This window comes from Poecile atricapillus, chromosome 21 (assembly GCF_030490865.1).
Source record: "Poecile atricapillus isolate bPoeAtr1 chromosome 21, bPoeAtr1.hap1, whole genome shotgun sequence".
Classification (NCBI taxonomy): Eukaryota; Metazoa; Chordata; class Aves; order Passeriformes; family Paridae; genus Poecile; species Poecile atricapillus.
Genome location: NC_081269.1, coordinates 10716878 through 10730655, shown reverse-complemented (window position 1 = coordinate 10730655; position 13778 = coordinate 10716878). Strand labels below are relative to the sequence as shown.

At 56.8% G+C, this 13778-nt stretch overlaps 1 protein-coding gene across 2 annotated transcripts; it reads right to left on the bottom strand.

Moving 5' to 3' along the window:
- Positions 1-53: 53 nt before the first annotated feature.
- Positions 54-13775, bottom strand: LOC131587156 (nuclear envelope pore membrane protein POM 121C-like). Of its 2 annotated transcripts, none has more exons than XM_058854723.1 (13): positions 12640-12906; positions 12353-12556; positions 11926-12087; positions 9729-9809; positions 9281-9452; positions 8218-8309; positions 7393-7463; positions 6577-6701; positions 6074-6176; positions 5683-5853; positions 3641-5353; positions 2664-2792; positions 54-2451 (listed from the first exon to the last, which is right to left on the bottom strand). In XM_058854723.1, the coding sequence occupies exons 1-13, from the start codon at positions 12885-12887 to the stop codon at positions 2357-2359; spliced, it is 3366 nt and encodes a 1121-aa protein (XP_058710706.1). In that variant the 5' UTR covers positions 12888-12906; the 3' UTR covers positions 54-2356. The 2 variants fall into 2 exon arrangements, with proteins under 2 accessions (XP_058710706.1, XP_058710708.1); XM_058854725.1 differs by lacking the exon at positions 12640-12906 and adding an exon at positions 13570-13775 and having other exon boundaries at positions 55-2451.
- Positions 13776-13778: the final 3 nt, after the last annotated feature.

The window sequence follows — 13778 nt, the reverse complement described above, 5'->3', positions numbered from 1 at the left end:
GCAGCACCACCCTGCCCTGGGAATCCCGGCCCCAGGAATCACACACAGGCACAGCCTTTTGAACACAGTCATTTTATTTTAAACTGGGGACATAAGAAGCAAGGAAAAAAAATTGCACATTCACACTAATATCAGCCATACCTGGAATGATCCAAGTCTTCAGTCAGTTAAATCCAGCCTCCCCCCAAGCACAATGGGCTCTCCCAGCAGTGCCTGTGTGGCAGGGAAGGGCCAGCCTAGCTCCTCATAGTGTGTGGGATTATGTGGGGCAACTACTTGGGGGGCAGGACCCAGAGCCAGGGTACCCTCAACGTTGTCCTAGCTCATCCCCATCTTGTCAGAGTTGACCTGGCCAAACCCTGGCACCTTGAGGATGGGGAGCGGGTGCTCTACTGGCCCAGGAGGCTAGCTGGGGCACCCCGGCTCAGTCTTGGCAGGCACTAACCCCTGCCCATCTGCTTCCTCCAACCCCAAGGACACATTTTCCCAGCCTGGCTGCTCTTGGCCCACTGCACCCTCATCCATGCTAGTGGATGATAGCCAGAACATTCCCACCAACACCTGCAGGTCCTCTATGTCCCCTAACTACAGGGCTGTGTCCACTCTATGCAACACAGTCCATCCCCTGCCCTTTCTGCTTGGAGACGCCTTGACCCTGGCACTCGGCACCATAATGGGAGAGCTCCTGCTCCTCACCCTCAGAGAAATAATTAAAAAAACTTAAAAAAAACAAACAAAAAGGTTTAATCACATCCACATACGTCACATTTAAAAGGAAAGGGATGATGTACAGTGGGGGGAGTGTGGCAGAGCCTGCAGGATGCAGCTGCCTTTCCCAGCACAGTGCATTCCCACAGACACAGCCAGGGTAACAACAGCTAAACACTAACAGCTGTGGGGCAGGCAACTTCACTGAACCAAGCTTGAAGGAATTTGAAGGCAATTTAGCTTAAATATAAAAATAAATTTTTATTTTGTTAAAAAATGTTTAAATATTTGTGATTTTTTTTCTTTTTTTTTTCTTTTTTTTTTTTTTTAAATTTAGACCTCAGCAAACACACACACTCACACGGCTCGGAGAGTAAAAACCTGGCAGCAAAGCATTCCTGGGAATGTAATGCCCATCCCTCACCAGGGACAGGGCAGGGGGTGGCTCTTTGGTGACCCCCAGCTCTGGCAGTCTCTTCCCACAGAAACTCCAAGGCAGGGAAGGGTGGGATTCCCACTCTTGGCTGGATGGGGACAGGGGAGGCAGCACCACAGTTCCTAGGAGCTAGTAAAACCCACTGGGATGGAGATGAGTTGAAAAATGAAAAACAACTTGGATTTGGGATGGGGGGAAAATGCATCTGCTCTGGACTCCTTCTGTGAGTGGGAGTTGTGGGCCTCCTGAATTGCAGAAGAGGTACTAGGAGAGAGGGAAAGGGAGGAGAGAGACTGCCACGGCTGGAACCCCCTGTCCTAGCTGCCTTTCAGTCACGACATGGAAGGGACAACTCCCCAGCACGAGCAGCCACGCAGTGATGCTACTGTCAACACCCAATTAGCTGGGGCACGTCTCCCCCCAAGGACTGGTGCCCCCCAAAAAAGAAACTCCAAACAGCAATTCCGGCATAACCAACATGCCGCCACACACACGGTTCAGCTCTTCCTCCAAACTCGACTCAGTGAGCACAGGAACAGGAGCACGGATAAAGCAGAACTGGGGAGCAGGGTGGGGGCAGCCCACAGCCCCACAGAGCAGTGGAAATGGGAGAGGGGTGGGGGGACCCCCATCCTCACCCCACGCCTCCAGCCCAGGTCCTGGGCTATGGCATATCCTCAGCTGGAGGTAGCAGGACATCAGGTCCCAGAGAGGGGTGTCACCCAGCTGCACCCATGCCACTCACCTGTGGCACCAAAACAGAGCCAGGCTGGAACCCACCCTGGCTGCAGGCATGGGACCACATTCACTAGGCCATGGGATGAACAATGGGAAAGATTTCGGGACCTGGTGAAGATGGTGTCTGACAGCAGCTTGGAACCACAGCATATTGCCAGCCAGGCTCTGAGTGGGACACAGCCTTGGGGCTGGACGAGGGCTGGGGAGGGCCAAGGGAACAGCTAGAAGAAGCAAGTGGGGAGAAATGTACACATTATTAACCAAGGCAAAATAAATTGAGGGAAAGAACATTGTGGATATGTACAGAGATTTGTCCAGCCTTGGCTCTGGAACTGTTCAAGTAACAAGAGTTTGGTTTATCCCATCCCAGCACGGTCTCTGGTGGGTGTCAGGGATGGGGCCTGGTCCCACCATAGGGACAGCTCCAGCCCAGAGCCCCCACACACGGGCTAGTGGAGTGGAGTAGCACTAGGGTTACTTTTTGCGGGTGTGCTGCCTCCGTGCCTGCAGCCGTTGGCGAGTGCCTGTCTTGGATCCTGCCCCGATGGAGAAGGCGGGAGTGGATGAACCTGGAAGCAAAAAGGTTGCTCAGGTCTCTGTAGCTTTGGAATCAATGTGATCCTCACCCCGGGAGGAACAGAAGGCTCGGTATCCCCCAGAGTCCGGCAGGTACCACCTGAGCTGTGTCCCAGAGCACACCTGGCTCTACCACTGCTCCCAGCCCAAGGGGACACCATGACCCGTGAGCTCCCCAAGGCTGGAGCACCAACTCCCACCTTACCAAAGGAAGTGCCGACTCCTCCAAAGCTCGACGCAGGAGTGCTGGGTGTCCTGAAAGAAAGGGTGCTGCTTCCACTGCCCACGGCTCCAGGAACAGGTGTGCTCTGCCCAAAGGTGGGCACCGGAGCTCCTGGAAAGCAACAGGTCACTGTGAGCCAGTGTTGACAAAGGAGAAGGAGCCTTTTGGAGCTGGTGGCACCCAGAGGAGGCACAGGGTGAGGGCACAGGAGCCAAAGGAAACTCTCTGGGGGCTGAAGCACCACAGAACCAGCTCCTGAAAAGCTGTTTTAATTCAAAATTTACACTCTCTGCATAATCACTGGGCTCTTGGAACAGCAGGCCTGCACAGAAGGATTTGCCAGGGAGGAACAAAGACCTTGGCCTTTCCAGATCAAGGAGTTGCTCGCTGTGTGGGTTTCAGTTCCATGGGAGCTGGGAATCCAGCAAGGATCTGCAATGTTAGGGAAACCTGAGAGCAAGCATGAAGTGATGGCAGTTGCTGGCTGGCAACATTCCAACTCACTAAGGCATTCCAAGTGGCTGTTAAGGACTCAGATGATCTTGGCTCCTGCAGGACACTCAGATGGGCAGAGTTGGGACACTGGTGCCTTCAGAAGGGCCAATGAGCAGAGTTTAGGGATTCCACTCCCCAGAGAGCCAGGATCCTTACAGGGAGTGATGGGAGTGCCTTCCCTTTGTATGGCAAGGCTCTGCATAGCAGGAGCACAAGCCTCACCAGGGCTGTGAACCCCAGGAGCCTTGGCAAGGTCTATCAGGAATACTATTGCCCAACTCTAGATCCTCAATTTGGCCTGTCTGTCCCCATCTCATTCTGGAAATGTTCAAGGCCACGTTGGACAGGGCCCTAAGCAACCTCGTCTAATGGAAGGTGTCTCTGTCCATGGCACAGGGGTGGATCAACATGATCGTTAAGGTCCCTTCCAACATGACCCATTCCATGATTCCATGATGACTCACCTCCAAATGCAGGCTTGCTGTTGGGAGTGCTGGTCATGGTGAAGGCAAAGGGCGTGCTCTGACCCTGAGCTCCCAGTGCACTCTGTGGCAGAGATGAACCAAACGGTGCTGCTGCCGAGGCTGCCCCGCTCTGCCCAGCCCCAAAGCTGAAGGCCACAGCTGGGGACCCACTGCTAAGGCCCAGTGTACCCATTGCAAAGGCGCTGGTGGGGGGGCCTGGCTGGGTGGCAGCCCCGAAGGTGAATGGAGATGGGGTGCTGCCAAAGACAGTGGCACTGGTGGTGCTGCTTGTGGTCTGGGTGGTGGCACCAAAGCTGGATGTGGTGGAGGTGGCTGTTCCAAAAGAGAACACTGAGGTTGTGGTCCCGAATGCTGCCTGGGTGCTGCTGGTGCCAAAGGAGCCCTGAGCACTGGTTGTGCCGAAGGCTGGCTGGGCACCACTGCCAAATGCTGGCTGAGCCACTGACTGTGCTGGGGAAGCTCCAAAACTGAACGGGGGGGTGAAGGTGATAGAGCCAGCAGCAGGCTTGCTGGCAGGCACCTGGCTCTCAGCAGCCCCAGTGCTGAAGGTCAGCTGGCTCCCAGTGCCAGGGTATGGTGGCAGCGGCTTTGCGCTGGCTGAAAAGCTGCCAAAAGCTGAAATAGAGGAGCCAAATGTCAGCGGCACTTGAGCTGTGGTGGCCGAGGCAGAGGTCAGCGTAGTGCTCCCAAATATGCTAAAGCCCACGGTGGTGGCAGCAACTGTTGAGGCTGAAGGTATCTGGCCAAAAGCAGGGCCTCCAGAGACACTGGTGGTGGCAGTGACTGTGGCTGGAGGTGGCTTCCCAAACTGGAACACAGGACCTGAGGCTGCAAAGCTGGTTTCTGTGCCAGGAGCTGAGCTGGTGAGGCCCCCAAACAGGAAGGGCTGTGCTGTGCTAGTGGAGGTGGCAGCAGTGACAGTCACGCTGGAGGCAGGGCCAGTGGAAGCAGGTGGGTTCAATCCAAAGCTGAAGACAGGTTTAATGGTGGCATCCGTAGAGGAACTCTGGGTGGTAGCAGTTGTAGCTGCAGTGGTGAAGATGACGTTGGGAAGACCCGTGAATCCTGCCAGAGTAGCTGTGGAGGCAGTTGGTGGCTCTGAGGCTGGCTGTGCCAGAGGACTGAAGGCAAAAGGAGAGACTTTTGCTGGAGATGAAGCTGCAGTGATGCTGCCAAAGATGGGCTTGAATATGGAGGATGTGGAGGACGTTGAGGCAGGGCCTGAGCTTGCAGACACGGTGGCTGTGGTGGAAGTGACAGCTGTGCAGGCTGCTGTGTTCTCACTCTTAGGCACAGCACCAAAGATGGGTTTAAAGATAGGGATTGTGGTGGGCATGGCAGTGGGCACAGTGGGCACAGCAGTGGATGCGGTGGGCACAGCAGTGGTCACTGCTGGCTGGCTGGCTGGCGAGGTGCTCAGCATCCCAAACAGGATGCTTGGCTTTGGGAAGGAAGGAGGCTTGCTGGGGGTCTGACCCAGCTCGGTGAACCCAGGAGGGGCCAGGCTGCTGGGGGGTTGCACCACCAGCGCAGGGGGAGCACTGGGGGCAGGTGTGCTCAATACAGGCACAGTCTTGGTGTCAGCAGGGATGGCAGGTAGAGAGCTCGACTCCAATGACGCAGCAGGAGCAGGTGGCGGTGCAGCTGATGGAGGTGGTTGGGATGCTGCTGCTGCTGCAGCTCCAGAGGAGTCTGGAAAGGGGAGAGAGCTTATTTACAGACAAAGGGGCACCTTCAGAAGCCCACCCTTCTGACAGGTGCCCACCCACTGCTGCAAAGGCTCCTCAAGCTCCCATCACACCCAGCCCTCCCATGGTTACCACAGCCTCCAGCAGGACCAAAAGGTGCCTCAGTATCCCCAAAGGTGTCCCCTCAAGCCCCGTCTGCTAGGTCTGCTGCCAGCAGAACATTTCAACAGAGGGTTTTGTCAGCTGCCTTGTGCAGAGGCAATGAGGAGATCCTGCTGCACCTGCCTGATTCTGCTGGCATTCCACTGTGCCAACTCTCCTCCCCCTCCTCACCTGGTGCTGTGGATACAGCCTGGCTGCTCTGCATCTTCTTCAGGCTGTCCAGGAGTGAGGAGCTGGCTGGGGCAGGAGCTGTGGAGGCAGGCATAGGCCCAGGGGAGGTCACAGCAAACGCCAGTGGCTTGGACACAGGCATCATCTCTGCAGTAGTGCTGGGGACTGTATCTACGGGGAAACAGCAAGATATCAGGACCCACAACTGGTCGTGGGGAACAAACCCTTAGCAGAGCTTCCCAGCAGGCAGGGGAACTGCACCTTCACCCTACAGCCCCAGGGAACCTCACCCAGCACCACGAGACATGAGATCTCCTCAGCTAGAGGACATTAAGAGCACCCCCAAACCCAAGCATGATCCTATCCCTCCACATTCCCAGCCCATCCTCACCAGCCTTATCCTCCAAGACACTGTTGAACCACTGCAGCACTGCCTTCTTCTCTGCGTCCAGGTCCTCTGAGGTGATGGAGTAGCCCAGCTGAGGTGGTGGAGGCTGCCAAGAGAGAGCAGCAGCAGCTTAGCTCCTTTCCAGGGAAGCAGGCAGAGCCTCTTTGAAGGTGTGCTGGTGATTGGCTGTGGCACGCCCTGTGAAGCAGGTGGTCCTGCCGCAGCTACCATGGAGCTCCGGTTCCCAACTCTGGTGGGCCCCCGGCGTGGCACTGAGGGCACAGCAGGCCTTCCCCAGGCCATTACCTGGTCCGGCAGCAGGCAGCACAACCACGCGCAGCCCACCAGACACTGGGGCTGGGGAGAGCGTCACTTCCCACTCGGCCAAGGATGGGGCCTCCTTCCTGAGGGCAGGCAGGTCAGTGTGCCCCCAGCCCTGCAGAAATTGCAGTGAGCACATTCTATTGCCAGAGTGGGGCCAAAGGGGCTGCGAGACAGTGACGTACCAGCACCAGCTGGTCCCCATGGAGGGACGACACCAACGGGATCTTCCGCTTGCGCTTCCCACTGCTCCCTGACGCAGATGGCAGGCTCAGGGAATTCTGCTTCTTCCACACTGGTGACTCCACCACTATAGAAGGAGACAAGTCAAGTCAGGCCAAGCTTTGGGCAGAGAAATGTTTAGTTTTAGTGACGGGGCTGTCCCTTCTGACCGCACTCTGGGTGGTCCTACTAAGAGGGCAGGGCCAGGGGCACAGTCTGAAGCTGAAGACAAGGTTGTGATGTCCCCGATGAGCAGCTTCACATCCAGGAGGTCCCTGACATGAAGCTAGCGGGGCTCTGTGGGGCAGTGGCCCCTTCCTAGCTCCACGGATGGTGCCAACACACTGCCTACCCAAACCACATGCCTGTATCATGGGGCCCATCTGCCATGGGCACAGAGGACTTCCTCTCTGTTTTGGCTGAGGAAGCATTGGAATAAGCTCAGACTGTAATCTGGCCAGGTGCTACTCATGCCACAGCAGGTTGTGGATCAAGGCTGACACCTGACCCATGCTGGGTTGAAAGCTGGAGCTCACCCTTGCAAGACAGCTCCCAGGCATCTGCTAGCACCCCAACACTGTCAGCATCCCCTTATCACTTGGAAATCCCACTAGGGCAGTCGTTGAGGCCAGCAGAAGTGCCACTGCCTTAGGAGCAGCACATGCCAAGTTTCCACATGACCCTCAAGCCAATCCCACTGCAGACCTCAGCTGCCTCCTGTCCTGCTCTCTTGCTTGCACCAGTGACCTGGATGCAGGGTAAGGTAAGGGTATACTTACCCTTCTCTGTCTGCAGCTCCTTGTCTGATTTCACTGGGGTGGAAGCATTGGAACAATGTGACTCCTCTTCCCTGCATAAGGAGGAGGGACAGTTAGGATCAACCCTGGGCTCAGCCCTATCCCCAGGGAGCAGGATGACACTGAACAAGCTGAAGAATCCTACAAGTATCCTGGGTGTGTTTATTTGCCTCCTGCAAACAGATCTCAGGACAAAAGCTTTGCCCAGCTCCAGGCAGAGGAGTTGCTTCCTGCTCCAGACTCAGCTTGGCTGAGCCTGTGCACCTTCCACAAGACAAATAAGCCTCAGGAGGGTAGCTGCGGGGGTCTCAGATGGGAGTCACTGCCTTTTGCAGGTTGGGTCCACCCAGGTAGTTATGCCAGTTTTAGTTCAGACATAAGCTTAGGCTCCTCTGACTTGAGAAGGAGGAGAAGACAGGCTGTGCTCCAAGGCAGCATTAAAATAGAGATCCTGGGATTAGACTTTAAGACGGCAAAAATCAGGGCCCGTCTCTTCCCAATGATCCAGCAATCCAGGCCATGCCAATGCCATCAGGCACCACCACTACTGCGGCAACCTGTAGCCTTAAATCTCTGACCTGGCTTGGTAGCAGGCCAGGGGTGGCACAGCTTGGACATGCCACAGCATAGCCAGGTGACAGGGAGGCCAATTGACACAAGTGGGTCTCTACATCATTATGAGAGGAGTCTGCTCTGTCCCAGCTCCAGTGGAAAGTGGGACTTGCATGCTAAGATGGCTGGGAAGGACTGTTCTCTTGCTAGCTAGCCATCAGCAAGCAGGCACTTGCCAGGTGACCGGCTGATTACCTGGCTTTCTTGAGAGGCCACTCTGGTGTCTGAGGGCGGGAGGATGCTGGGCTGGACAGAGGGGACACACTCACGCCACTTCTCTTCCACAGCTGGAATGCAGAGAGATACCAGCAGTAACTTGGCATGAGCGTAACAGAGAGCACAGCCCCCCTCCTCCCTGGTCACCCACACTAAGCCCCATTGCCCAGGGCTCATTGGGCTGTTGAGCCCAATGAGCTCAGAGCTTCTCTTGCTTCACCACCACTTAACTCTCCTCCACATTTTAGGGAGCCCAAAGTCTGGCCACTGCAAGCTGAATCCACATGAGGAACAAGCAGCCTCCAGGGCCTTTACTGCCCTGGCTGAGCACAGGGAGGGAGGACGCTGCTGGGCCTGCTCTTGCAGGGTTCTTGCAGGCTTCCCACTATGTGACCCAGGCAGAGGCCATCCAACTGCTTTGGACACCCTCGTGTGTAGGGCTGCTCTGGCAGGAGCCAGCACCTCCTTGCCAGGAGTTCAAAGCAGATGGATCCCAATGCAAGGGTCAGACTCTGAACCCCCAGCAAACCTCTTCCTCCTACTGCCTACTGCCTGGAGCAAACCCTCCCTCACAGACAGAGCTCCAGTAGCCATGGCTATGTGTCCCTGGCACATCTGCAAGCCCAGCCAGGCCACAAGCAGGGCTCCATCACAGGTGGGATCTGTGTCAGTGTGGGAACACACAGCTCCCACACTGCTGACTCCAGCTGAAAATATGTCAGCACAGCCAAACCACTTTTTTTTTTTTTTCCTTCCCCTGGATCTATCCAGTCTAGCAGACTGGTCAAAGAGAGAGGGGAAAACAGTCTCATTCTTGGTTTGGTGTAAAAGCAGCAGTACAGCTCAGACTGGGACTCCTCCAAAAACCAGATAATTGCTGCTTGGCCCATGGCTCAGAGCCCACCTGATCCCCAGGGTGATGAGACTGCCAGGCTGAGCACACTGGGTTCAGGCACCCAGCCACACCAGTGTTTCCTCATAAGCCCAGAGCTGGGATTACATGGGTGATTCCAAAGGAATTGTCAAGCTGCAGTGTCCTTACCTGCGTGAGGCCCCGGCTGGAGCTGTAGGAACTGGCAATGGCATTGCGGAGGGAGCTGGGGATCCCACCAGTGTAGGTGTTGTTGAGGGAGCTCATGGAGGACGTGCGAGATCTCTTGTTGGAGCAGTCATCTGGGCAGTGTGAGACGAGACCCCTCTTCAGACAGCCTGGCCTGGAGGGGGATGAAGGTTTGATGAGCTGCTCACTGCTCCTGCCCACCAGTCCTTTCCTTGCAGGGCAGATGGAGGAAGGCAATCCGGCTTAGAAACAACCCTCAGCTGCAGCACAGTCCTGTCACAGGGCGACAGACTGAAGGCATAACCACAGCTTCTCTTGCTCTGCCCTGAAGCCAAGCTCTGCAAGCAAAACCCAAGTCCCCTTTTCCAGATCCCACAGATATTTGCTCCCTCCCATCCCAGAAGTTACTTTTGGCCCACTGGGTACTTACTTGGGTATGAGAGAAGCAGGGGCACCATTGGCTACCAGTGGCTCAAATGCTGACTGCCCACTTCCACTGCTGTCATGGCGCCTGTGGGAAATGAGTGTGAAAGTCGATGACAGTGTGGCAGCATCTTTCAGCCTGGGGAAAGGCAGGCTGAGCACCCAGAGAGAGATCAAACCTTGCTTTTTTCCTGGTACTCAATACCCAGGACAGAGCTTTCCCCCATCTACACTCTGCTGCAAATTTTCTCTCCCTGTGGGCCTGTCCTCACTGACTCTCACCCCCAACACCAGGAACTCCTCCAGCTGCCTGCTGGGCACAGTAGTATGGTGTAAAAAAACCAAAACAAAACCCCCCCCAAAAAAACCAAATTTTCCTTAAATCCATTACTCTAAGCCAAAATACTTCCACAAATGAGCTGCCAAGTCTTTCTGAACAGACCTGAGTTCTGAAACTCCCACCTCTGACCTCTACCTAACCAATGCCCTGGACAGCTCAAGCCAAATACCAAATTTCCCTTCCCACTATGATTTTATGAAGATTTGAAATGTCAAAATCACCGAAGACACCCTGCTGTAAAGTGGAGCTGGAGGTATAAGACAGTCCTGCTGCCACTTGGCCAAGTGCTCCTCTCAAGCCAACAGCAAGCTGACCCCAAGGCACAGGTGATCCCACACACTCCAGCTGACACAGCTCCTTTCTGTCCGCCAAGGACACGGAATTTTCTATCTACAAGCATTCCTTGTGTCTGCCAGATATTAATGCCTTCAAAATTGACTTTTGTGACAGAACTGTGTATTGGCGTATTAAAAAAAAAAAAAAAAACAGTTTAAAGAAAAATACCCTAAGCTAATCCTGTCTGTGCACCCATTCTGTCGTCATCTTCACTGGCTCTTATGGGGCTCAGATCCAATGAGCCAAGCATTCAGAGATGGGAATTCAGTGCTGGAGGACGGTGCGCCCTGCTTTACCCTGCTCTGCTCCCTGGGCCACCTCCAGCAGCAGCCCCAGTGCAGGACAACGCCCCAGGCACTGCCCAAGCAGTGTCTCAGCTCCCCATCCCAGCCCAGATGGAAGAATCTCCATATACACAACTAGGAATGATGAAGCAACTGCTGGACCAAGTCTAGGAAACAGCTACAGATTTGGTAAGGGGACTGGAGCACCTTCCCTATGGAAGCACCTTCCCTATGAGACATCAGGGGCTGTTCAACCTCAAACAGAGAAGGTTGTGTGGAGATCCCAGCAGCATTTCAGGATCTGAAGGGGCCTGCAAGGAAGCTGGAGAAGGACTGCATCAAGAAGTGCAGTGATAGGACAAGGGAGAAAGGCTTCAAATTGAAAACAGAGTAATTTAAGTTCGATACATAGAATAAATTTTCTTCTGACAGTGGTGAGGCCGTGGCACAGGCTTCCCAGAGAAACTGTGGCTGCCTCATACCTGGAAGTGTTCAAGGCCAGGATGGACAATGCTTGGAGAAACCTGGTCTAGTGGAAGGTGTCCCTACTCATGACAGGAAGCAGCACTGGAAGAGCTTTAAGGTCCCTTCCAACCCAAATCATCCTGTTATTCTAGGAAAAGCAGGAGGGTGGGATAGCAAGGCAAGTGCTGTGGCTGGGTGGCTGGAAAGGCTCTGACAGACCATGGCTCTCAGGATTTACTCCTTGTCCTTCCTAAGACACTGGCAAAAACGTAGCACTGGATAATGTCCTGTTTACTCTCTTGTTCCACCTTCCTCTGCTGGATCAGCTCACAAGGGAAGTGCTTGGAGCTCTCCAAGTGCAATGCTTCCACCTGGTAATCCCATCTCTCCTGGGAGCCTGGGACTGACAGAGCCCACAGCAGATACCAACATTTCCTATCATGCTTTTCCATTCTGCAAACCCCTGTAAGGAGACAAGCCACTTCCCATCCAGGCTTCCCAAAACACATCCCAGTCAGGCAGGGGAACTGGACCGCCATCAAAACCACATTCCTTCAACCAAAAAGGAGGACTTTTGATGTAGCACCAAGGGCCAGGTGATGGATGGGGTATTCTTCCTCTTTGCAGATCACTTCTGGCATTACTTTTCCAGTCCTGAGGCCAGGTCTCATGGAGTCTGGCATGCTCTGGGACCCATCCCATTTCTCACCTCTGGAGCAAGAATCCCATCTGTGACCTTCCCAACACACTAGCTGCAACTTGAACTGGTCTCTTTTTACCTTCTTTTGCTCTCCTGATCATTCCCAAAAGTCTGGTCCTCCTCCTCTTCCTCCACAGCCCTTTTTCTGCTCTCCCTGATGGCATTCAGCACAGTCTCCTTTGCACATGGGTCAGGGCTGCTGGTGGCTGAGAAGGCCAGAGGCGAGACCAGCTGCTCCAGACTGTGGAACAGAGCAGAGTAAGGTGTGAGGCAGGTTGGGATCCCCGGTGTGATCCCTCTACAGAACAGAGACCACAGCTCTCCCACGCAGCCCTTCTGGGAGGTTTGGACAGCACCATCCTCCCAGCCCCATGGCAGCGCTCAGGATGGGCTGCTGCTCCCGGGCACACCACAGCCAGCTGAAGGCTTCCCCCGGTGTGTCCTGTTTCCCACCGCGGCTGATAACCGGGCTCCCCCAGGTGTGTCCCGCTCTCCTCCGTACTCACGCCGGGGAGCGGGCGATGCCGACAGCCGGCGGGGCGATTCTCACGGTGACGGGGCTCCGGAGCGGGCCGGTACGGCGGGCCCAAGGAGCGCTGCGGGGGCAGCCGCCCTCCCAGCGGGCGGCGGGCAAGCACAGCGGCACGGCAGGCCGGGCCTCGGGCAGCGGGTACCGGCGGCGCGGGGCCTGCGGCCGGCGGCGCGAAACCCTATAGGGACACAATGCGGTCAGCGCCTCCGACGCGGCCTGGGGCTTCCCTGCCTGCTGTATCCCCATCTTCCCCTCGCTTACCCGGGCTGGGGGCGAAGCGGTGCGGCCCTGGCTGCCGGGCCCCCGTTGGCGGCGGCTTTCCCGGGCGGGCGCGGCGCGGGCGGGCCGGGCCGCATGGCGCACCAGGCGCCTGCCGCGCCCAGCGCAGCCGCGCCCAACAGGGCGCCCCGAAAGAGCAGCCAGGCCAGGGCGAGCGCCAGCGCGGCGGCCACGGCCAGCGCGGCCCTTACAGCGACATCCCGCCGCCCGCCCGGCCCCGCGCCCGCCATCACCGCGCGCCCGCCGCTCCCGGCGTGCTCTGCGGGGCGGGGCGGGCGGGGCGCAGGCGGGGCTAACGACAGGCGGGAGCTCCCCGGGTGGGCGGAGCTGAGGAACGCGCCCAGCAGGCGGCGCTTTCTGTCCCAGCGCACCGGCCCCGCCGCCGTGCACGGAGGGGGCGCGGCCCGCGGCGGGCGGGGAGCGGCGGAGGCGGGGCGATATGGGCCGCTCGCTGCGTCACGCGGGGGGCGGAGCTGCCGCGGTGAGGGGCGGGGTCCCGGCATGCCCCGCGCGGGGCGGGCCGGGGTCCTGCCGGCCGTCGGTCCCATGGCCGTGACCCCTCTCGACACTCTTGTCCTCTCCTCTCGTTCCCCGGCCAGGGTCTCCTCTCCTCGTCACCCATCTCCCCTGCCTCGGGACATGTGTCCCTGTCCCCACCCGGACCTTCGGATCTGCCCCACCTCCCTCCCTTCCCCACCACTTCTCCCCCACCCAAATTCCAATTTCCCCATCTCTACTCCAATCCACAGTCCTGTTTACCACCCCAATACCCATGTCCTCCCTCTCCCGGTCCCTGGGTCCCCATCCTGTCTCTAACACCCCCCCTCCCTACATCATTCCAGCCTCTGTGTACCCCCCCTCTGCCCTCCTTATGTCCCTCTTCCCATTCTCTCCCTTACAGCCGCCCCATACCATTCCAGCCTCTGTGTCCCGTTGTTCCAGTCTCTGTGTGTCCTCAAATGTCGCCAATGCCAACTCCGCATCTGACCGCATGTCCCACATACAGAAACCAGGGGCTACAGTCCTGCTTCTCCCCAGTCACCACCGTGTCCAGCCTGTCCCCTTCTCCCAAATGAAGGGTGCCATTGCCACCATCCTCCTCTGAAGACAGGGCTGGGGAC

Excerpts from the sequence above, each read along its gene's own strand:
- LOC131587156 (XM_058854723.1), bottom strand. The coding sequence starts at position 12,887 with ATGGCGGGCGCGGGGCCGGGCGGGCGGCGGGATGTCGCTGTAAGGGCC. Across the intron at positions 12,557-12,639 it reads CCGCTTCGCCCCCAGCCCGG|GGTTTCGCGCCGCCGGCCGC; the intron begins GTAAGCGAGGGG and ends GTGTCCCTATAG. Across the intron at positions 2,452-2,663 it reads AGGAGTCGGCACTTCCTTTG|GTTCATCCACTCCCGCCTTC; the intron begins GTAAGGTGGGAG and ends TTTTGCTTCCAG.